General features: G+C 42.6%; 2 protein-coding genes across 2 annotated transcripts; both read left to right on the top strand.

Annotated features, from left to right (window-relative positions):
- Window positions 1-6,473: 6,473 nt before the first annotated feature.
- Window positions 6,474-8,641, top strand: LOC144652440 (uncharacterized). The gene has a single exon (XM_078512449.1). It carries the CDS (start codon window positions 6,520-6,522, stop codon window positions 8,452-8,454), a length of 1,935 nt encoding a protein of 644 aa, XP_078368575.1. The 5' UTR covers window positions 6,474-6,519; the 3' UTR covers window positions 8,455-8,641.
- A 294-nt stretch (window positions 8,642-8,935) lies between these two features.
- LOC144652439 (uncharacterized) lies at window positions 8,936-13,836 on the top strand. The gene is made up of 6 exons (XM_078512448.1): window positions 8,936-11,919; window positions 12,491-12,732; window positions 12,851-12,935; window positions 13,049-13,154; window positions 13,252-13,398; window positions 13,504-13,836. The coding sequence occupies exons 1-6, from the start codon at window positions 11,715-11,717 to the stop codon at window positions 13,799-13,801; spliced, it is 1,083 nt and encodes a 360-aa protein (XP_078368574.1). The 5' UTR covers window positions 8,936-11,714; the 3' UTR covers window positions 13,802-13,836.
- The last annotated feature ends 8,832 nt before the right edge of the window (window positions 13,837-22,668 follow it).

Genomic DNA, 22,668 nt, shown 5'->3' with positions numbered 1-22,668 from the left:
GCCGTACTACAATATGCCCGCATAAAATAATGTTGTGCTAAGCAAAGCTAAATAGGCAACACGCAAAAAGCCGTACTACCATGCCCGCATAAAATAATGTTGTGCTAAGCAAAACTAAATAGGCAACACGCAAAAACTAACAAAACGACTATGTGCTGTAATAATTATAGTCCCTACCTCATATGTTACATAGAGCAAACGAGCAACGCAGAAAAAACGCTCGCAAACTACCGTAACTGATTTGTAGAAAATGATTTGCGCGGGAAAAACGAGGACCAACACGGTAACGCGATAACACGATACCTCCAGGCATGACCAAGACCAACGCTACAACAGAGGTTTTTTTAAGCCAGAAGACTGCAGAAGAACGAACAACGGAGCAACAAAGCCGCTGGCAACGACGAGCGGAACAACAAATGGAAAGCTAAACCCTAACAGGCAGCGTGGCCAGCCGCTTGTACGTCGACGCTTCTGTGTATATTCGGACCATGAATAACTATCAAACCGACGTCGGAGCGCGGAGAACCACCTGGAACGAATGGAAACACGGCTGCAAACTACGTGCATGTAAAAGAATTGACAAACTGGGCTAGAGGCCCGTGAAATCCTTCCGTGAACGCAGAAAAAACTCGCAAAACATCCCTGAAAACCCTCCATTGAACGAAGACCTGACACCACGCTGTCATGTCCGAGAACGCAACGCACTGAGCCTGACAAGAGCTAGTAACCGCTGACCACCAGGACAGCCGACTACCCACTCGTTGTGGTTAACTTGGTTAAATTGCTTTATTTAACTTGGTTAAATCGCATTTAACCTCATTAAACACTGAAATATAGCAGCAACTAAATATCTAATAACTCTATAACTTCTTATCATTCCAGAATGGTAAAGAAACATGCCATGCTGCCTCACCGTCTGTAGAAGAAAAAGAAACGGAAAACACTGAACCATTTTCCAACTCAGGAAAGGTCTTCATTTCATGAAGCATCAACCTTGATGTATGTTTGTGATCTGATTTGTTTGATATGTCAGGTTTCACATTTTTATAAAGAATGAACTTCGTTGTAATTGTTTTCTAATAGTTGCTAAAACACATTCATCTGGGATTACCGAAATGTTAGTTTTTTTATAATTACTATCTATTTTAGAACAATCACCATTATCTGAATAAAAACCGCTTGCTTTTCAATTTATGGAGAACAACAATACGTAAAGCAGCAAAAGAAGTTTCCTGGGAATAAAATTCCCACTTTTAGAAGTAATCCTGATGCAAAGAAAAGACTTGATCTATGACCAAACATCAGTGTACTCATCAAGCAATTGAGGACATGTGGGGAAGGATCAAGCCAGTCACCGCAACTAAATAATAAACAAGTCAGGCATGTCGTCATTTTATGGCGGGCCTTTAACATTGAAGAATGGCAAGAACAAAATGGGAGAAGGGCACTTTGCTAGAAGAGCTCTCGGCATTTTCACAACATTCACTCTGTATTGTTCAAAAGGATTTGAAAAGTTTAATTAAAATTTCCTACCTCATAAAGAACTAATTGTCTGCATATTTTTTACTATGAACTTACTTCAAGGCTGTGATTGACTGCAAAATTGTTGCGTTGTATCAAAAAACTTTGTGTTGAAGCTTTCTGAAAACGTGGATCGTTTTTCTTAAGTATAGAAAATACCAAGGCAAATGAACCAGTTGAGACAACTACTGTCCCCACCACTCCTATTCAAGTGACAGCTACAGTTCAAGATGACCAAACTACCTCCAATCCAATTCAAGCTCAACCTACGCATGCTGTAAAGTGTTCAGACCATGACCAGATTGTGCTTGATGCCAAAATATAAAAATAATTTTATTGAATCTAACCAAATCAGACAGTCTTCCAGCGACTGTTCATAGTTTTATTACTTGCACCAAAGTTAAGTGTTCGAGTTTAAGGAATGAAAAAGCAGCATTCAAGGGGGATGGCAAGGATAAGTTTAAACATCACTGGCTGACCAGCAACTACCGGTGGGCATGATTTGTAGAAGAAGGGGAAGTACAGGGGATATTCTGCCTGCTTTGTCTGAAACAGCATTCTAGAAGCAGTCTTAATAAGCTTAGTAATGCTTTCATTGATATTCCCTCAAAAAGATACAAACTAGCAAAATGTTTCATGTACATGCAGTTTATTAACAATGCTTAAGAAATCACCTTTGATATTTTGTTATTTTTTGCAGTTTTCTCTTTAAATCTGGAATTTACAGTGTAAACATATCAGGTTTTGCGCATGCGCGTGAGGACTGGACAGAATCATACACGTGTGCTTGTACTGATCTGCACTCGTTAGATACACTGTTAGATAGAATAAAAGTTAGCTTCAGCACACTTGGAATATCTACATGGTGTCAGAAGCGGGATTGTGAAGTAACCAAACATACCATTTAGCTCGATACACTGGAGAAGGTGGAAGAGTGAAGGATTTCCGAACGACACGCGTACCATTGATTCTGACAAGAAGACAACATGGCCGCCAGCGCCTCATTCATTGACAAGGGTCCAACCATGGACTGGAGTACGGATGAAAACCTATACTCACGCTTCAAAATGTGGAAACAACGCTGTGAACTACTCTTTACGGGGCCGATGGCCAAAATTGACGAAGAAATCCAGTGTAAGCACCTGCTTTACTGGGCCGGTGAGCACGGCTTGGAGCTGTTCAACAGCTGGGGCCTCTCGGCAGACGAACAAAAGAAACTTGAAAACTACTGGAAGAAATTCGAAAACTACGTGAAACCCCACTCAAACGAGTTGATCGCCGCTTGGGAACTTCATAATCTTCGACAAGGTACACTATCGTTGGAAGAATTTATTACAAAGCTTAGAATCCTTGTCAAAGAAGCCAACTATCCATCAGATCATCATGATCGATTTTTGAGAGACTTCCTTGTACTCGGCATGAATTCAGACCATGTCAGAAAGGAGTGTTTCAAAGAAGGAAATGCTCTAACATTTAGCAAAGCTAGAGAAATGGCAAAAGCAGACGAATCAGCAGACAAGCAGCTTAAGCTAATGAACCCAGTGTCAGCAGTACACCCTGTTAGCTCAACGATGAGAAACCAATTCCCAAGCGACCAGCTGAATCCAGTAGCCGGCGGATCAAGGCAAAACCCAAAAGGCAACAAGTCAGGAAAAACGCAACTCTGCAGGAATTGTGGTTGGGGTCCTCACCCTCGTGAACAGTGCCCAGCAAGAAATGCAACATGTCATTACTGCCAAAAGGTGGGACACCTTGCTAAGGTATGCATTTCAAAACTTAAAAAGAAGAATGTGCATGAAATTGAAGCTACTAGTAATAACAATGCCCTAGCTGAGTCAGAGCCTACCCAATCAATAGGTGATTATGTGTTCCTGGGCCCAATTGAAGCAACACCTCTGGCCATTAATGTAAATGTTGTATCCTGTAGCAGACAACAAAGTCCCCGTGGTGGAACTGGACACGATCTCTCGAACACTGCCAGCCAGCCCTGCCAAACTAGATGAAATACGAGAGTGCACTGATCAAGACGTTGTACTCAGTCACTTAAAATATGTCGTGCATCATGGATGGCCAGAATATCCAAATGAATGCCCACAAGACCTGAAAGAGTTCTGGAACTTCAGAGAGGACCTGAGTGTTGAAAATGGCCTCATTCTTAAGGGACACAAACTTGTAATTCCCAGTAAGCTACGCCCACAGATGTTACAAATCATACACCAAGGACATATGGGAACGGAGAAATGTCTCCTGAGAGCAAGGGACAGCCTGTTTTGGCCAGGCATATCAAGAGACATTAAAGAGATGACAGAGAACTGTCCGACATGCGCACAATTTTCCAAACAGCAACCAAAAGAAGCATTGCATCCACACAATGTACCCAGTTATCCATGGCAGAAGCTTGGATGTGATCTGTTCGACTATCGAGGTGCCGAATACTTAATAGTCGCAGACTATTACAGCAAATACCCCATAATTAGAAAGTTGAGCTCCACGACATCTGCTGCAATAATTAACCACCTTAAATCAATCTTTGCAGAACACGGCATACCAGAAACCCTGGTATCTGACAATGGCCCTCAATACAGCAGCAGGGAATTTGCAGCGTTCTGTGACCAATGGGGTATCAATCACATTACTAGCTCACCAGTGTATCCAAAGAGCAATGGATTTATAGAAAGGATGGTACAAACCGTAAAGAACCTTCTAAGGAAGTCCGAGGCTGCAGGGCAAGACCCATATCTTGCACTCTTATCATACCGGGCCACGCCTGTTGACAGCAACTTACCATCACCAGCCAAGTTGCTGAACAATAGAGAATATCGCACACAACTACCCAGCAGTGGACGACTCCAACGGTCACAAGCAAAAGAATGCCACTAAGATCAGCTGCAGCACCGCCAAGATGTTCAGAAACTGCAGCATGATGGCAAGTCCACACGTGAGCTACAAAAGCTAGTACCAGGCCAACCGGTATCGGTGTTTCAACCAAAAACCAAGACCTGGACTCCCGCGCAAGTGAAAGAGGAAACGAACCACCCAAGATCCTACATTGTAGAGACAAACAGCTAAAACCGTCAGGCCGAGTACCAGCAAGCTTTGAAGGGCAACTGCTCTCTAACCAAGACAACCCACCACAGTCCAGTGCACCTACATCTACATCCCACCAAGTCCCGTCACCAGGATCACCACAGACACCCCAGAAACCAGCTACAGCTGCTGAGGGAAGTCCCGACCAGCATTTGACAACCAGAAGTGGTCGCGTTGTAAAGAAGCCATTAAGGCTGGACCTTTAAACTTTGTTAACCAGAAGAACTCAGCTTAGCCGTCTGAGAACTTTGTTGCGTTGGATTTAGTTTGAACAATACTTGTGTTGTTTAGGTTCCAATATATAGGCCAAGTTAGTTTCTTTCACCCGGCAAAGTTTTCAGGGTGGAGATGTAAACATATCAGGTTTTGCGCATGCGCGTGAGGACTGGACAGAATCATACACGTGTGCTTGTACTGATCTGTACTCGTTAGATACACTGTTAGATAGAATAAAAGTTAGCTTCAGCACACTTGGAATATCTTTACATACAGGTGAGTCTACATCCACACCCTATTTTTCAAACCTATAGCTAGTTAGCTCTTAAATTTTACAAGGACGACAATTGTCTTTACAGCTAGGATAATCCTAGCGGTGCATTTTATTATATTGGAAAAAAATTCAAAAGAATAAACTGTACATCATTTTGTGGTCATTAATTTCACAAGCCTGCAAAGGCAATGTCACGTCTCATGGTAAGATTTAGGAAACAATCGCATACTTTTGCCAATTAAGGGCTTGTGGAGAGGGTTCCAGCCAGCCCAGGAGAGAATTGGGAAAACAAGTGAGGCATGTCGCCATATTATGGGGTGCGTTTAGATTCGAGGAGCGTATAGAATTTCAGGTTAAGAAAGGGACCTTATATAGAAAAAGTCCTGCCTGCTCGTAAGTCCTGCCTTTAAAAAAGGCAGGACTTACGACACAAGATCAATATTACTGCAATTAAGGGCTTCTGGAGACGGTGAAAGCCAGTCCAGAAGAGAAGCTGGAAAGCAAGTCAGACATGTCGCCATATTATGGGGTGCTTTTACATTCGAGGAGCAGAAAGAATTGTCGAAAGGTACTGATCACTTGCATCACATTTAATTTACAACAATGGAAAAAGGAATAAATAAACAAAATAAAGAAAGGATGGTGGTCAGGAAGAAGGAAAGGAAAATGTAAATGTATTTTTTGATTTATTGATTGATTGATGAATGATTGGACGAATTAATATATAGTTACTTATCGCAAATATACTATAACATATCAAAAATAAATCGTGCCCTAGCACAATCTGGTCTGACCATGGGGAAGTCCAGGCCAAGAAGAAAAGGGAAGAAGGGTACAGTTAGAAACACTGTTCTTTTTTGGGAATTTTTAAAGAATAAGACCTCAAAGCACTCTCAAAAGGTACTTATCACTTGCAGTAAAAATAAAACAATAGAAAATGCAAAAAATAACAAAAGGATGGAGGTGAGGGAGAAGGAAGGAGAAAATAATTGATTGTTAGCTGAAAGCGTAGAAGAGTTACATGTTTTAAAGAACAACCCAAACTTAAGCCGATCTGATTGCATGTATTGTAAAAGGAAAGGTGATAGAATGCTTGATGTAGGTTGTACGGTTATACCCATATTTGTAGTTGTTATGCAGGCTCTTTGCAATTAGGCTTTTACAGATTGTGCTAGCATAATTTTTAGCATAATTTGAGCAAACTGGCATAATTTTTCCCAATTAGCACTGCTAGCATAATTCGCATATTTTGATAATTATCGGATCATTTTTGATCCTATAATTTGATCATTTTTGATTTCAATTCCCAAACACTTGCTGACATTATTCGATATTTAATGTTTTAGAACAATTAGTAGCATTTGCAGTTCACTGATCCCGGGGACTGGGGTGCACCGGAACCGGAGGTCACATTGTAAACCATGTCGGTCCCAGTACTTCTCATTAGGCAAGGCTACAAAATGGCGTCGGCCATGCCAGTCTTGCCAGATCTGAACGAAAACTTACAACGTTCTCAGAGAAGTGATGGGCCAGAACCAGCGGCAATTGCCAGAGACCGTTCCCTGCAAAAGACAAAAGGAAAGTACAACAGGAGAGGAACAAGTGACACGAAGAATGTCTCTTTACACGATCGCATTACTCAGTTTCCTGATGAGTACCTGATCGTCAGAGGAACGAAAATTTTCTGTGATGCTTGCAAGGAGATTGTATCGTCAAAGAAGAGCGTCCTTAAATCCCATTGTACATCACAGAAACACACAAGATCGAAAGAAAAGCTTAAGAAATCAAAGTTGAAAGAACAAACTATAGCCGAGGCACTCAGTCGAGAGAAAACCCGCCAAGACAGCACACTACCTTTAGCTGAGCAAGCATACAGACAAGAAGTAGTGGAGGAATTTCTGAAGGCAGGGATTCCGATCAGCAAAATCGACAAGCTGCGTTCTCTGCTAGAGAAAAATGGCCATCGCCTTACCAGTAGCTCTAATCTTGGGCATTATATTACCCTTATTTTCAAGCAAGAAGTGGAGAGGATAAAGAAGGAACTGTCTTTACCAGGACAAGCAGATATGACAAGAGACGTGTCGGTGATATTCGACGGGAGTACCAGACAAGGTGAGGCCATTGCAGTAATCGTTCGTTTTATTGACGACGAATGGGTGATAACGCAGCGTTTAATAAGGATTGATGTTTGCTCGAAGTCAGTGAATGCTGATGAGCTAGCTAGAGTCCTGAACGAGGCCCTGTGTCTCGAATTTGGAATTAGAGCTAACTCTCTTCTAGCAGCTATGAGGGATGGGGCCAGTGTAAATCAAGCGGCGCTGAACAGAATACAATTTATCTTTCCAAAGTTGTTGAACATTGTGTGTTTTTCCCACACGCTCGATAATGTGGGCAGCCATCTGATAATTCCAACTCTTCAGGAGTTTGGAAACCTGTGGATCCGATTGTTTCACAGCTACAAAGCAAAACTGGCATGGAAAGATCTAACAGGCCGAAAGCCAAAATCCTATAGCGAAACTCGCTGGTGGTCAAAATGGGAGGTTTACAAGCAGCTACTGGAGCAGTTTGGGGACATTCCAAAATTTCTTCAGGAGGCCGCAGCAGAGAAAGTCGCCCCAAACATTCTGCCGCAACTACAAAACTTACTATCAGATCCTGAGTCCCTTGTCAACCTCAAGCTGGAGCTTGCCGTGACCATTGATGTTGGGGAGCATTTTGTCAAGGCTACGTACTTCTTAGAAGGAGATGGTCCCCTTGTGTTTTCATGCTATGAAAAGCTGAAGGCCGTTGCTGAGGCTTGTCAGGCGCCGCACTTTCCAAATGTGCGTGCAGTGGTAGCTGCAATTACCAATGAAGATCCGAATCAGAGCGCAGCGGCCTTGGAACAGAGAGCCAAGGCTTGTGTACAGCCAGCGATTCAGTGGTTTTTACGGAAGTTCAATGTGGATCTTTACGATGCAGTTACGGCCTTCAAAGCTGCAAGAGTGATGTGCCCCGTAACCGTTGGCTGGTTGAGGCCAACAAGAGCTAGCGTAGAAGCCCTCAGGATTTTTCCATTCCTCGACAATGACGAGACAATCAACGGTCTTGTCAGAGAGCTGCCACAGTACATCGCTGCTACTGAGGATGTGGCTATTGAATGCGAGGGGAAAAAAGTTGAGTGGTGGAAGGTACACGAAGAGAGGCTTCCTAATTGGTCTTCTGCAGTCAAGAAAGTCTTACTTGTTCAACCTTCGTCGGCTGCCGCAGAAAGAGTTTTTAGCCTGCTTTCGGCGTCTTTCCATGAGCAGCAAGACAATGCACTTTCTGACTACTTGCAAGCAAGTGTAATGCTGCAATATAACAATCGCAGATAAGCTACACGAGAGTATAGACTAGTACTAGTGTGCATGTAAACCTGAACCACATGTTTATTTGAATTTCATTGTGATATTCGTTCCATTTCTTTCTTGTAGACCAACGGCTTCTAATAAAAATTTATTTTTTGGACTTATTTGCAATTTTTTCAAAGAGCATAATTTTAAAAAAAGTGGCATAATTTGGAAAAACGAGCACAATTTTAGCATAATTTGGCCAGAAAAAGAGCAGTGCTACCAGCATAATATGCTACTTTTACTAGCACAATCTATAAATGCCTATTTGCAATGCATGCTGGGACCTCGTGCTTTCACGAGCGGCCATGTTGATTAAACATGTGTTGTGTTCAGTTCTGAGTTCTTCCAACGGATACTACATGGTGGCAGCAGTTGTAGACCCTGAAAATGCCTGATTAAGAAGAAGGAACACATCAAGACTTGCTCCCGGCAGCAGGACAAAGCCAAACTCATCCACAACAAACTCATGCACAACAACCGAGTCAACTTCCACTTCCCAAACGATTTGGTGGCGGGAACGGCCCAAAACAAGTTGAATGTTGGATTTGGTGGAGCCGACATTTCAAACGTTACAGGATAGCCTCTGGCCTCAAAAATAAGCCTGAATAGGAACAACTGTTTTGTCTTTTTTTACACGTTTTATAATACATATTCATGTTTTTGTAAACTATTGTAACAAAACAGAGTATTGCACAAGCCTGTAGAGGCAGGCAGTTATCACAAAGAAGTACGGGTAGTGAACTCGTGTGCAATAGTATAAAAGAGGGACAAGTTTACATTTCCTTGTGGTCTGTGTGTGGGAGTGATACTCAGTGCAGGTGTTACTCGCAGTGTTGTAGTAATAAAAACAATTGTGGACGAAGACAAGTGTTACATTGGTGTCAGAAGTGGGATCTGATCCACAGAGGCCAGGGATTCTGCAGGTTTGATCGTTTTTTTGGCATTGTTGCGGTGCGTTAGCCATTCTGTAAATGGCTGTTGTTGTTTTGTTGCAAGCTAAACGACTAATTTTGTGTAGAATACAGTTCCGAGTTGTGGTGGCTCCTACTGCGTGTTGTGGCAGTATTGTAGTTGACTATCGTTTGTTGAAAATAATCTTGAACTGGGTTGCCGTAGTAGTTGTGATGATAACCATCAGAAAAACTTATGTTATCTAGGCGACCTTTAAGAGTTAAGTGTAGTTTTGTTGAAGTTGTAGTTGTGTTAAGATGGCAGTTGTAGCAACAGCAAAGACATGGAAAGGCGAATTCACACAAAAATTGATCATCTTGGTGAACAAATATGGCGGATGGAAAATGGTAACCACGCGGAACCTGGTACTAAACCGGAACTCAGAGAATCTGAACGTCAACTGGAAGTTGGCCGCGGGGAAATCAGGAGACGCTTTCTTGTACAGTAACCGTTGATAACACCATCACCGTTCGATGGGAAATTATTGTGGGAAGACTATCAAGTGCAATTTGAATTAATCGCTGAACTTAATGGGTAGGACACATCCATTGTGGCAATTTTCTTGGCGGCAAGCTTATCTGCTTCTGCACAAGCTGTATTGTCGGATTTGGACGGGGCGTCTAGAAAAGATTTTCACACCTTATTATCAAGAAGAGGAGGCGCCAAATGTTTATGAGAAGAAGTGCCAAATGATTATCAGGAAGAAGAAGCGCCAAATGTTTATGAGAAGAAGAAGCGCCAAATGTTTATCAGGAAGAAGAAGCACCAAATGTTTATCAGGAAGAAGAAGCACCAAATGTTTATCAGGAAGAAGAAGCGCCAAATGTTTATCAAGAAGAAGAAGTGCCAAATGTTTATCAGGAAGAAGAAGCGCCAAATGTTTATCAGGAAGATGAAGCGCCAAATCTTTTCAATTCTATGGAAACTGTTTGCCAAATACGGCATGCCTATTCACTATGTCAGTGATAATGGACCACAATTTTGCAGCGAGGAGTTTGCTTGTTTCCTCAAGGTCTGCGTGTCAAATATTTTTATTTGTTGTGGAATCATCGAGCGAAATTCGAACAAGAATGTCCTTACATGTACGCCCATAGAAAGCGTTGAAATGTAAGTCAAGCTTCCACTTTTAAACAAGATTTATTCTCTTTCAATTGAACTGCAATGCATTTATATATATATTTTTTATTTATTTCTGATGGTTTTAGGTATGTCTGCGAGGCCAGTTGATGAAACTCCTCGTCCTGACGAGTCCCTCAAAATGGCTGCAAACATGAAGATCTTCGAAATTGGACAAGTTTACACAGCTGTAAATATTTCATTAAGACGATACCGGAAGGTTTTTTTTCTGTAGGAACATTTTCTATTACATCTACTTTTCGGCTGCGTTGGTTTGATTGAAGTAGACCGCCTCACTTTTTCCAAAATAAAATGTGAATCTGAGCCGTTTTCAGGTGTTTCATCAAGGTGTGTGATAGTGGTGTCCTTAATGTTTTGCTGCTGGCTTGATCCAAGCTCAATGTCATTGAAAGTTGGTGTGATAAATTAAAAAGACATAATATAACTACCTGTCGTATTTGTTTGGTACAGAAGTTGTTAGTTCTTTTTTAATTAATTTTCAAAGTTGTGGTAAATTTAAGCCTTGACAGTGGTCGTTACAAGCGCTGGTTCGGGTGAACGGAAAATCCTTAAAAATTTGAAAAAAAGTTAATGATCAGGTCAAGTGAATTGTGTTTTTAGTATAAGTACATGAAAGTCTTGCAACACACAAGAAATGAGCGAAATCTATTTTACCAGCCAGATCGACCAGACCGGTATTACAGACACTTTATTTTTTTTAAGGCCTCCGTTGAAGGAACAACACAGGTTTTTGTCCTTTTTTTCGTCATGACCTGGTAACATCAGCAGCTGCCCATAAAAGAAACCAGAGAATGTCAGCTCTCACCAGTCGGATTTCAGGAAAAACCAGGAGTGAAATATCCGATATTGAAAAGGCCTTCCATCAGTTTCTGAACAAGCATGAAAAAAGAAAGGAGAAAATACCAATACAAAAGTTCTCTCAGGTTTATGTTTAGTGTCTTGTATATGTTGTGGCTTTCTGTTAGCAAGTGCGGTGAAAAGGGTGAAAACAAGGTTGAGAAGTCGCCTCAAAAATGACATGATGGCCAGTTTCCTGTACATTTCACCCAATGGTCCTTTTCACCAATTTGAAGAATGCAAGGTAATGCTAACAGAAGCAACCAGACTGGAAAAAGACAACCTTCAGAAGTCTTCCATCACTCAAGAAGCTCCCAATGGCTGGGGGATCAGACCATGAAGGAAGACTATACCGTGTAGCAACAATGATTGCCATAATTGGCATTCAAGTGGAATCTGCAGCTACCTGTCAGGCATATGGAACTCATCATTTTATGCACATTAATTTCATAAGCCTGCAAAGGGATCACGTCTTATGGCAAGACTTGGGAAACAATCGCATGCTTTCGCCACGATGCTTGGGTAATTTGGTCATAATTTTTCTTGTTACAATTTCCTTGTTAAGGCCTCCGTTGAAGGAACAACACAGTTTTTTTGTTCCTTTTTTAGTCTTGACCTGGTAACATCAGCAGCTGCCCATAAAAGGAACCAGAGAATGTCAGTTCTCGCCAGTCGGATTTCAGGGAAAACCAGGAGTGAATAACAAGATACATGTATCACAAATTCAAGGAAGTGATAATTAAAAGCGATTTTTATCTAGCTTTTTTTCTTTCGACTGCATTTGTATGAAATGCTGACAATTAGTAATTTTGCAAACTGTATAGCATGAAACTTGTAACTGCAAATTTATCCACTTGCTTGATTTCCACTCATTTATTAATAAAACTACATTCGGTGGCTGACTAAAACGTCCCTGTATAATAACGTTGAAATCTTTTCCATGACATTTTTCATTTCATTTTTCAACATCGCAATTTCTTTAATCACCAAACGTCTCTGGGATCTCAAGATCCACCATGTATCTGCCATGTTGTTTTTCATGAGTGAAATTGTCAAAGTTTGATGCAAGGTGTATCTTGTATTCATATCACAGGACGATTGTCCCCAATTGCACATGATGTTTCCATTAATGAGCCAACATATAGATGGGCTGAAACCTTCCTAGGGAAATCTATCAATGCTTTAATTGTAAACCTGGACGAAAGGTTTGCCAAAGTACCAGTTGTTGCTGCAGCCTTCCCCATCTTCCAGCTAGATGAGCTGCCAAATCGTGAGGAATCAGCTTTTCAGAATTACGGCAAGGACAACATAAAGCAGTTGGCTGAACATTTTCATGTGAGTTAAACTAATTTTTATTTCATAATTTGCATCAACTATATTTTGTAATTTAACCTTTTACTCAAGCAAGAGTGTATGTGTGTACTTTAATAAGTGGCTAATTATTGGGTTTTAGCTTGACAATGACGAGCTGTTGTCAAAATGGCAGAAAATCAAGTACAATTACTTGTCTTGGAAGCAAACAGAGATGTTGACCACTGGTAATAATAATTTCAATAAATTTGTCTATTAAATTCTTTTAGCAAAATCAGCAGTTTACTTGTAAAAGCTTGGTAGCTAACAGACAATAAACTGTTGTTGTATTTATTTTTAGAATCTTGCATGAAGAAAGTAGTCAGGCTCAGAGACATATTCCCTTTGCTCAGCCGTCTTGCCGAGGTGGGACTTGCACTGCCAGTGTCAAACGCATGGCCTGAAAGGTAATTTGAATTTATTTTTTAAGAGCAGACTGAAAAAAGTCTATATATAAAATAAAGCTGTGAGCGACAAATAACTACATGTACTATTTTCTTGTAGAGGTGTCAGCTGTCTCAAAAGGTTGAAAACTCGTCTGAGGAGCAGGTTGAGTCAAAAGATGCTGAACTCCCTAATGATGATTAGCATTAATGGGCCAAAGCCATTCTCAAAGGATGCAGAGGACGTCATCAAAGCTGCAGTTCAGAGGTGCTATTTTTGACAAAATGACCTATAAGGCAAACATACAGCTCATAAAGCTGTATCCAAGTTCATTTCCTAGTACGACTTATTCTTGCTTTTGTCCCTTTTCAGATGGTTGTCTGCCAAGAAGAGAAGGCGCCTTCCAAGGACAATGATGCCTAAAGACAGGCAAGAAGATGGACGCACAGAGACAGGAGAGGGGGTGGCTCAAGAAGAAGGACCTGGGGTAGAAGAAGAGGAAGAAGAAGAAGAAGTGAAGAGAAGTGGGGAAGTAGAGGTCGAAGTTGAAGATCATGTGGAGGAGGAACAAAGAGCTTTGAGGCTGTTCCACTTGGAAGAAGCAAATAAAGATGACAGTGATAGTGATTCAGACTATGACAGTGATTTCTTCTCAGATGATGATCTGTAAATAAACACTTAGAGCAACAGAGCACATTAAACGTATATTCCCATATTCAATATTATATCCTGTGTTAAATGTATTTTTATTTGCATTCATATTAAAAATAAATAATATGATATATAATCCCAATATCAAGGAAAGGTAGATAACAAAATGCCTACACATGTACAATTTTTTCTCTTTAATTGTTGCTTCTTTTTGCATAAAAGAGTCCCTAGATTTCGCCAAAGTACCCCAAATTGAACTAAAATTTTCAAAATTACCTGGGGGAGACCCCCCCATCGGCTCTGTCGACGACAGAATGCACTTTGCGCCTTCTCTAGCCGCCCCAATTTTGAAGCTAACCGGCAGACAAATTCCTTAGCTACAACCCTGTCAAACCAAGGTCAATAACACATACGAAAGCCAGGCAAATGTGTGTCCAAACAAAGATTAGGATTGTGTGCTGTCCCATTTTTACAACATTATTTCAGTATTTTTTTTTTAGTTTACCCTTGTTACATGACTTATTGCGTTACTCTTTGTGCCTTGTTTACGCACGTGACTTTTCCTCACTTTTCTATTGGACAGCGCTATTAGCATATATTATGGTCTGTACTAGCTACATGAGGTAGTTTCACTCGCTAGTGTTGTAAAAGCTTTCTTTTTCACCAAATAATAAATCTAGTTTAACGGTTACACTGCTGGTGAATCGCTTCTGACCTTCTTCAAAGCTTGGGACGCTTTCAGGGTCATCTCAAGCGAGATGGATATGAACAGTGAAAAAGATATTTACACATTGGCTCTCGTGGAAGACGGGGAATTTCTCCCTACGGACCCAGAGAATCCCTCGACTAGCCCGCCTCACGAAGAAACTACAGATGGTGATACTCGACCAAAACGTACTATTAGCCTACTCTGAAGCTGTTAGAAAGCAGATTTAACTCCGATAAAGAGAAGCTGGAAAAAATGTGGGTTGATACGGCGGCAGCGATCTCTAAACTAAGGCAAACTCCGGATTTGGTGGACAAGATTCCCTCAGCAATAAGCGAGTTGCGTTCCATTTTCGGCTTGTGTGGGTATCTCTGATGGATTTTACAAGCCACTCCAAGGCTCCCGAGTGTCAAAGGGAACGTAAAACCGTCGAAGAGATGATGAAAACTCGCCGCAAACTTGTTCAAGGTGCAATAAACGAAGGAATAGATCGTAAGAATGATATCTTACAAGAAGTGCAATCGGCTCGAATCACGTGTTAGTACCGTCTCGTCTGTGTCATCCACTGCGATATGAGCGCAAGCCAGAGCCGAAGCTGTGGCAGCCCAAAAGAAGGCAGAAATGGAAAGGAAAATGGCCGAAATCCAGGCCCAGTCGGCCCTTCTGTTAGAGCAAGAAGAGAAAAAGAAAAGAGAGGAAGAAATGGCCTTCGCCCGAAAGAAACGCGAGGAAGAGGCGCAGATCGCATGTTTACACCTGGAGCAAGAGGCAGCCGTGGCACTGGCAAAAGCAAACGCGATGGATGAGTAACTCGTTTCCACCTTTGCCGATCAATCCCAGAAAGCAGATTTGCCACTCATGAACCCATCCTAGCGTGTACGGGATTTCATCAAGGCACACATGGATGAAGAAAGCACTCAAGGGACTCGTCCCAGCGCGAATCTCAAGGAGGAACAAACCAATGACGAGAAGTCAAATCGTAAAGTTAGAGTGTTCATTCCACTTCAAACTGAAAATGCCAATCCACCTATGCCTCTTAACCACATGGAATCTTATATTCAGTTCATGGCTAGACAAGAACTCATGGCTAACAAGATCGAAAAGTTCGACAATCGACCAAAGAACTATCGCACCTGGAAGGCCTTGTTTGAAAACATGGTAAGAGATGTAGACATCATTGCAAGTGAAACATTAACCATGTTAATGGAATACCGTTATACCACCAACCAGTCAAAGAGACTAGTTCAACGCCTGCGAAACGCCAATGTTGAGAATCCTGAAGAGGGCTTAAAGGAAGCTTGGAAGAAATTAAGTGAGCAATTTGGTTCAAATGCGGTCGTAACTCAAATGCACCTTTACAAACTGACAATGTTTCCAAAAATCAATTCCAGGGATAATAAAGGACTACAGGAACTTGGAGATTTGCTGCTTGAACTGGAATGTGCAAAGAATGATGGAGGACTTAGTGGTCTGAAAGTCCTTGATGAACCGGCTTTCGTAAAACCTTTACTCGTTAAGCTTCCAGATGACCTTCAAGGAAGATGGCAACGTCACGCTTATCGATACAAAGTTCAAAAAGCTGCAGACTATCCTCCATTTAGTGAATTCGCTAAGTTCATCCAAGAGATATCGCAGGAAAGAAACGACCCTTACTTGGCAATAGAGAACCTGGATACAAGAAATCTTCGCTCCTCAAGAATTCCCTTCAAGCCACCTAAACCTCCAAACCCAGGTGAAGGCTTCACAGTGCAAAAGACTGAACTTTCTGAAAATGCTACTAACTCAAGCGGTCAACCTTCCTCTGCTCCCGATACTTGGAAATAGTTCTTCATTTATCGTTCACATCATGCCCTCAGCAAGTGTTGAGTCAGATCAAAACCTTTGGATGAGAGAAAAAAACCTGTTGAGTGAAATGGTGTCTGTTTCTGCTGTGTAGCTTCTTTTAACCATCATGCCAAAGACTGTACAGCTGTTATAAAGTGCAGTGAATGCCAGAGTGACAAACACGATCAACCTGAGGATTATAAGTGTGCTATGCTCCTGCACAGTATCTGAGTCGATGTGATGCGAATCTTCAACGGACTGAAGTTTGGTGATGGCGAAGACCGCATCAAAATGGCTGATGTGATTATGAAGTTTGATTAACATTTCCTCGAAAAGACTCAAGAGTTCTTCGAGCGTTTCCAATTCAACCATCTGAACCAGGAAACCGGTGAGTCAATTGATGAATATTTGTCCGTTCTCAGAAACATGGCAAAAAGCTGTGGGTTTTGGGACTGTATGCGCGAACTGTTGATAATGGATCGTTTGTTTCTTGGCATCTTAGATGACAAAACGCGGGAAGAACTGCTCTCCACGCATGATTTAATCCTCATGAAAGCTATCGAAATCTCCCGCGCTAGAGAAGCCGCAACCCTTCACATGAAAGCCTTAAAAAGTGAAGAAATCAACAAAGTCAAGGAAACATCAAAACATAAGAAGCATATGAAGCACAGGGACCCCGCTAAAGGCAAACCTCGCCAAACTGAGGATCCACGCACAGTCTCGAAGAAGTGCCTTTTCTGTAATCAAGTTCATGTTATGAAAAAGGAACTATGCCCTGCCTGGGAAAAATCCACGCACATCCTGTGGTGGAAAGAACCATTTTTCTGCTTCAAGAAAGTGTAAAGGTCGAAGCATTCATGGTATAAAAGGATGACTATACCTCTGACTCATCGGACAGTAGCACTGGTACTATCAGTGCTATAACAGCTGAGCTAGGTCTATTATTACCTATGAATTGAGCTAGGTCTATTATTACCATGAATTGCTCATTAAGATAGGATTACCTTTATTGTTAAGTCAAAGACTTGCAAAAATAGTTTGTACGGTTTTTAAAGCAATTAATAACGATCACGCTCCCAAGAGCATTAAAAAGTTATTGGATTTTAGAGACGTCAGATACGATCTGAGAGGAACCGACATCCTGAAACAGCCAAGGGTCAACACCACCATCTCTGAAGGCCTTTAAAAATAGTATAATGAAAATTGACCTTTCGGGCCTTTTAACCTAATTTTAGTAGTATCGACTCATTTATTGTACATCATATTGTATATATAATAATTACTTTAGATTTTATCTCAACATCCTGACTTATATAGTTTTATTTATTTATTCACTTATTATTATTATTTTTATTTTTTTTCATTTTTTTTTCTTAACTACTTTAGGTGGAATACCTGCAAACTAGCTGGTGTGACATTTCTGCAATGTCACACCTTATTGCTAAGTGTATGACATTGCATTGCATTGCATTGCATTGTATTGTATTGTATTGTAGGTCACAATGTTAATTCTGTTCAGCACCAACTGAAATCTACTGCGAAATAGAGATCACCCATCAACCTGAAACTTCAGGTCGACTGCAGTGCAACTGTTTGCACTCTGCCAAAATGCTGCCTTGCAGACCACCAGATTTGCCCTGAGATTGTCAACCTTCAGATGTGGAACAAATCGTCTGTTAAAGCCCTCGGTAAATGCAAAGTACATGTCAGAAACCCGGCTACAATGGAAAAGTTCAAGGTCGACTTTGTCATAGTTGACAAGGACCTAACCCCACTACTCAGTGGCAGTGCAGTGCAGGCAATGGGCCTCATCACTGTGAACTTTGATAACTTCAAAGTGGTCAATACAGTTTCCTCAGCTGATCATCTCTTCGTTCAGCAGTTTCCTGATGCCTTTAAGGACACACCAGGCACTCTCCCTGGCAAGAAGGTCCACTTGACCACTGAGGATGGAGCCGTCCCAGTTGTGCATTGTGCTCGCACTCCTGGAAGCTAGGAAGGACGTGGTTAAAGCTGAGCTTCAGAGACTAAGAGCTGAGTCCATAATTATGCCTGTTGACGAGCCCACTGACTGGGTTAGTCAGATGTCCGTACCTGAGAAGAAGTCTGGCATTCGCATTCGCATCTGCATAGACCCCAGACCACTAAATGAGGTGCTAAAGCGTGAGCGCTATAAGCTCCCAGTCTTAGAAGACGTCCTGCCTGAGCTCACCTCAGCTTTCAGTATGTGACCTGAAGTCAGGGTACCTCCACTGTGAACTAGACTACAAGTCAAGCCTATTGACCACCTTCACAACTCCATTTGGGAATTACCCTGGTTACACCTCCCATTTGGTCTGAAAGTAAGCAGTGAAATCCTCCAGAAGCGACTGCATCAAGCTCTGGAAGGCCTAGAAGGTGTCTGCTGCATAGCCGAAGATGTAATCATCTGGGGTCGCACAGATGAAGAACATGATGAACAAGTACGCCTCTTAAGCTTAGTCCAACGCTGTTGTGAAATTGGAATCTTCCTAAACAAAGAGAACCGCTTTAGTTTGGACAAAATTCCATTCATGGGCCATGTAGTCAGCAATAGCGGCCTCAAGCCTGATCCATCAAAGGTGGAAGCTATCATGAAGATGGAACCTCCTACCAATAAAGCAGGTTTGGAAAGGCTGAGAGGAACTGTCAACTATTTGACATGGCGTCCGATAAAGTACGCAAAGATGCTATAGCACTTGGCAACAGGCTAACTTTCAAGCAAGTCTATGACCTGGTGAAAGTAGAGGAAAGCACTAAAGCTCAAATAAAGATAATTTCCAAAGGTGACAAGAAATCTGACCTTCACACAGTTCAAAGAGAATCTGCATATTCGACCGAAAGACACCCACCAAGACAAAGCTACACACACCAAGCTTCCTATGGCGACCAAAGCCAAAGAGATCATACCGAAGAAAACCTCGCCGTTTTCAATTTAAGTCAAAGGGCTGCTTCAGATGCGGAAACACCCATGATAGATCAGCGAATTGCCCTGCCAAGAATGCAAAATGCAAGCACTGTGGCAAGACTGGCACTTAGGTGAGTGTGCATACAAAATCGCCTTCAAAAAATTCACCAGATTGTGAGTAGCCCAGAGTACCAGGGTCAGGACATCCACCTAGAGGACGAATATCCCTTTAAGGATGATTATGGCTATGAGTACACCCTTGAAGAAGAATCAGAAGAAGAAACAAGCGACACGGAACCCATTTTAATGTTTTTCTCGGAACTCTCACTGCAACAAAGCGCCAGCAAACCCAAGAAATTTCACTAAACACCCTCGACAGCCACCCAGACAAAATCTTTGCCAAGGTCAAGATTAATGAAGTTCATGACATGAACCTTGAAGGTAGATACGGGAGCAGACGCCTGTGTCATCACCTCCACAGACCTACAGCACTTTCCATTCCCGATTACTATTCACACATGCAGCAACGTTCTCAGAGGATATGGAGGCTCCGAAATAGAAAACCTTGGTGTTGCCACCTTAAAGGTCTCCTTCAAGGACAAGTCAGCTAATATCAAATTCAACGTCGTGGAAGCCCCAGGAAGCCCATCCATGTTAGGATGTTGACAATGCCAGGACCTGGGCATAATATCATCAAAATTAATGTAGACAAAGTTACCACCATGCCCCTAACAAAGACAGACAGAGGCAGAACGTGGGAAGCTGTCCAAGCCCACTGTTATGGAAGAATATCAAGATTGTTTCGACAAGTTAGGCTCTTTTCCGGGAGAGAAGTACCACATTCAGCTAATTGACCATCCCGTCCCAGTCATCCACCCGCCACGCACTGTTCCAGTACACATACTTCCCTTGTACAAGGAGGAACTTGATAAAATGATCGTGGACGATGTCATCACAGCCGTGACCGAGCCAACCGACTGGGTAAACTCAATTGTATGCAACATCAGAGAAACTCCCGATGGCAAAAAGAAGATCAGACTCTGCCTTGACCCCAAGGACCTCAACAAGAGCATACGTTGGGAGCACGATTACACCCATACCATTGATGAGCTCCTACCACAGCTACATGGAAAAAAATTCTTCTCTGTTGTCGATACTAAGAAAGGTTATTGGCATGTAGCCTAAGACCACGAGTCAAGCCTGCTGTGCACCTTTAATACCCCCTTCGGACGGTACCGTTTTAAACCACTACCCTTCGTGGTCAAACTCTCCCAAGACATCTTTCAACGCAAACTCGATGAGGTCTACAGGGGCATCCCTAATGTAACATTGGGGATTGCTGATGACATCGTAGTATGCAGCTCAACCCAATCAGAGCACGACCAAGCCTTCTGTGAAATGCTCAAGGCCACTCGCAAGCACAATGTCAGTCTAAACTCTGAAAAGTTGAAATTCAAGCAGGCACAAGTCGACTTCTATGGGCACGTTCTGACAGAGAATGGAATCCAACCAGCGACTGAGAAACTTGAAGCAATTCACAACATGAAGAGCCCATCAAACGTGGGCGAGCTTCAGACTATCCTGGGCATGGTAACCTACCTGAACCGCTTCTCAACCAAGCTAGCGGACCTAACATCGCAACTAAGAGAGCTTACCAAGAAGCACGTCCATTTCAGCTGGGAGCCCCACCACCATCAGGCACTTGACAGGATTAAGAAAGAACTCTGCACGTGCAAGCTCATTTCCTATTACAACCCGGATCCAAGTACACCCACAATTCTTCAGTGCCACGCAAGCAAAACAGGCATTGTGGCCTGGCTAAGACAGTCAGATTCTCAAGGAAATGAGCACATCGTCGCCATGGCATCGCGGTCACTCACCGAAACAGAGTCCAGATACTCCAATATTGAACGCGAGTGTCTAGCAGTCACATATGGCTGACATATGGCTTGGTCAAAACGTGACAGTTGAAACTGATCACTCCCCCTTGGAACAAATGTTCAAGAAAAACATCAATGACTACAGAGGCTGCTTCTTAGACGCCTGCGATTTGATGTCAACGTCCAGTACAACCCAGGGAGATCCATCCCAGTTGTCGACGCCCTGTCACGAGTGTGTCACACAGGAGCAACACATGGTACTGGGACTACAACAAAGGAAAGTCATCACAGCGTAACATCCACTTCATATCCACCCCCATTGACCTGATAACAGTAAAGTCCTCTACAGCACAAGATCCTACCATGAATCTACTGAGGAATACCATCTACAATGGCTGGCCTCCTTACAGAAAACAATGCCCTCAAGAGCTATGGGAGTTTTGGAACTTCCGCTGCAACCTCACATTAGAGGACGGTCTAGTACTAAAGGGCAGCAGGACCGTTGTGCCGACCTCCATGAGAAACCAAGTTCTCCAAGCAATCCACCTGGGTCATCAAGGGGAAAGCAAATGTATCCTACGAGCAAGAGAATCTGTATTCTGGCCCGGTATCTCCGCCGACATCAGGCAGATGGTGAAGGACTGCAACCCGTGTGACAAACGCAAGTCAGCTCAGCTCAGACTACCCATTTTGCAGCCAGACCTTCCAACCCAACCGTGGGGGAAGCTCGGCACGGACATCTTTGAATTTAACAAGGAGAAGTACCTTATGGTCGTCGATTACTACTCAAGATTCCCTGTGATACAACTCCTAAACAACATGACCAGCCAGACCATGTGCAACCCCTTCACAAGCATCCTTGCAGAATATGGCCTACCAGCCACTATTGTTGCCGACTTCGGATCTCAATTCATCAGCGAAAGATTCAAAACCAAATGCGAACAAAGTGGCATCACACTGAACTGTAATTCCCCATACCACCATCAAGCCATACAGCCTGGCAGAGAGGGCAATTGGAACCTGTAAATCACTGTTGACAAAAGCACTACTGTCTAGAGGAGAAGGAATGCCCTTACACTGCCTCTTGATGTATCGCACAACTCCCCTTAGTGACCAAATGCCATCACCCCATGAGTTGCTGTTTGGACGTAAACCCCAAACAACACTCCCAAGCAGCCGAAGTGCACTGAAGTCCAAACATCCGGATGATGACCTCCACCAAGAAGCGAACCAGGCACGCCAAGAGAGGCAAGCAGTATTCTATGACAGGAAGGCTGGTAGCTACAAGAAGGCCCTAAACAACCAAGAACCAGTGTTTGTCTGGAACACTTTGAAGAATACCTGGCAGCCAGGAACTGTGCTAAATAGGCCACAGCCAATAGAGGGCCCCAGAACCTACACCGTTGACATTCAAGGAAAGATCTACCAGAGAACTAGGGAACACCTGAGACCAAGGTGCCAGAGTGAAAAACCCTCCTCAACCGGCAGTAACACTCCATCTATCGGAACAGTGACCCCACTGGACAACTCCAAAGAATGCAAACGTACCC

This window comes from Oculina patagonica, chromosome 4 (assembly GCF_052425735.1).
Source record: "Oculina patagonica isolate OP01 chromosome 4, crgOcupat, whole genome shotgun sequence".
NCBI lineage: Eukaryota > Metazoa > Cnidaria > Anthozoa > Scleractinia > Oculinidae > Oculina > Oculina patagonica.
This window is presented reverse-complemented; position numbering and strand designations above follow the sequence as displayed.

Bases quoted from the DNA above. Each gene is read 5' to 3' on its own strand.
- LOC144652440 (XM_078512449.1), top strand. From the start codon at position 6,520: ATGTCGGTCCCAGTACTTCTCATTAGGCAAGGCTACAAAATGGCGTCG.
- LOC144652439 (XM_078512448.1), top strand. From the start codon at position 11,715: ATGGCTGGGGGATCAGACCATGAAGGAAGACTATACCGTGTAGCAACA. The intron at 11,920-12,490 runs GTAATTTGGTCA...TTCATATCACAG, and splicing joins GCTTTCGCCACGATGCTTGG to GACGATTGTCCCCAATTGCA. The intron at 12,733-12,850 runs GTGAGTTAAACT...ATTGGGTTTTAG, and splicing joins AGTTGGCTGAACATTTTCAT to CTTGACAATGACGAGCTGTT.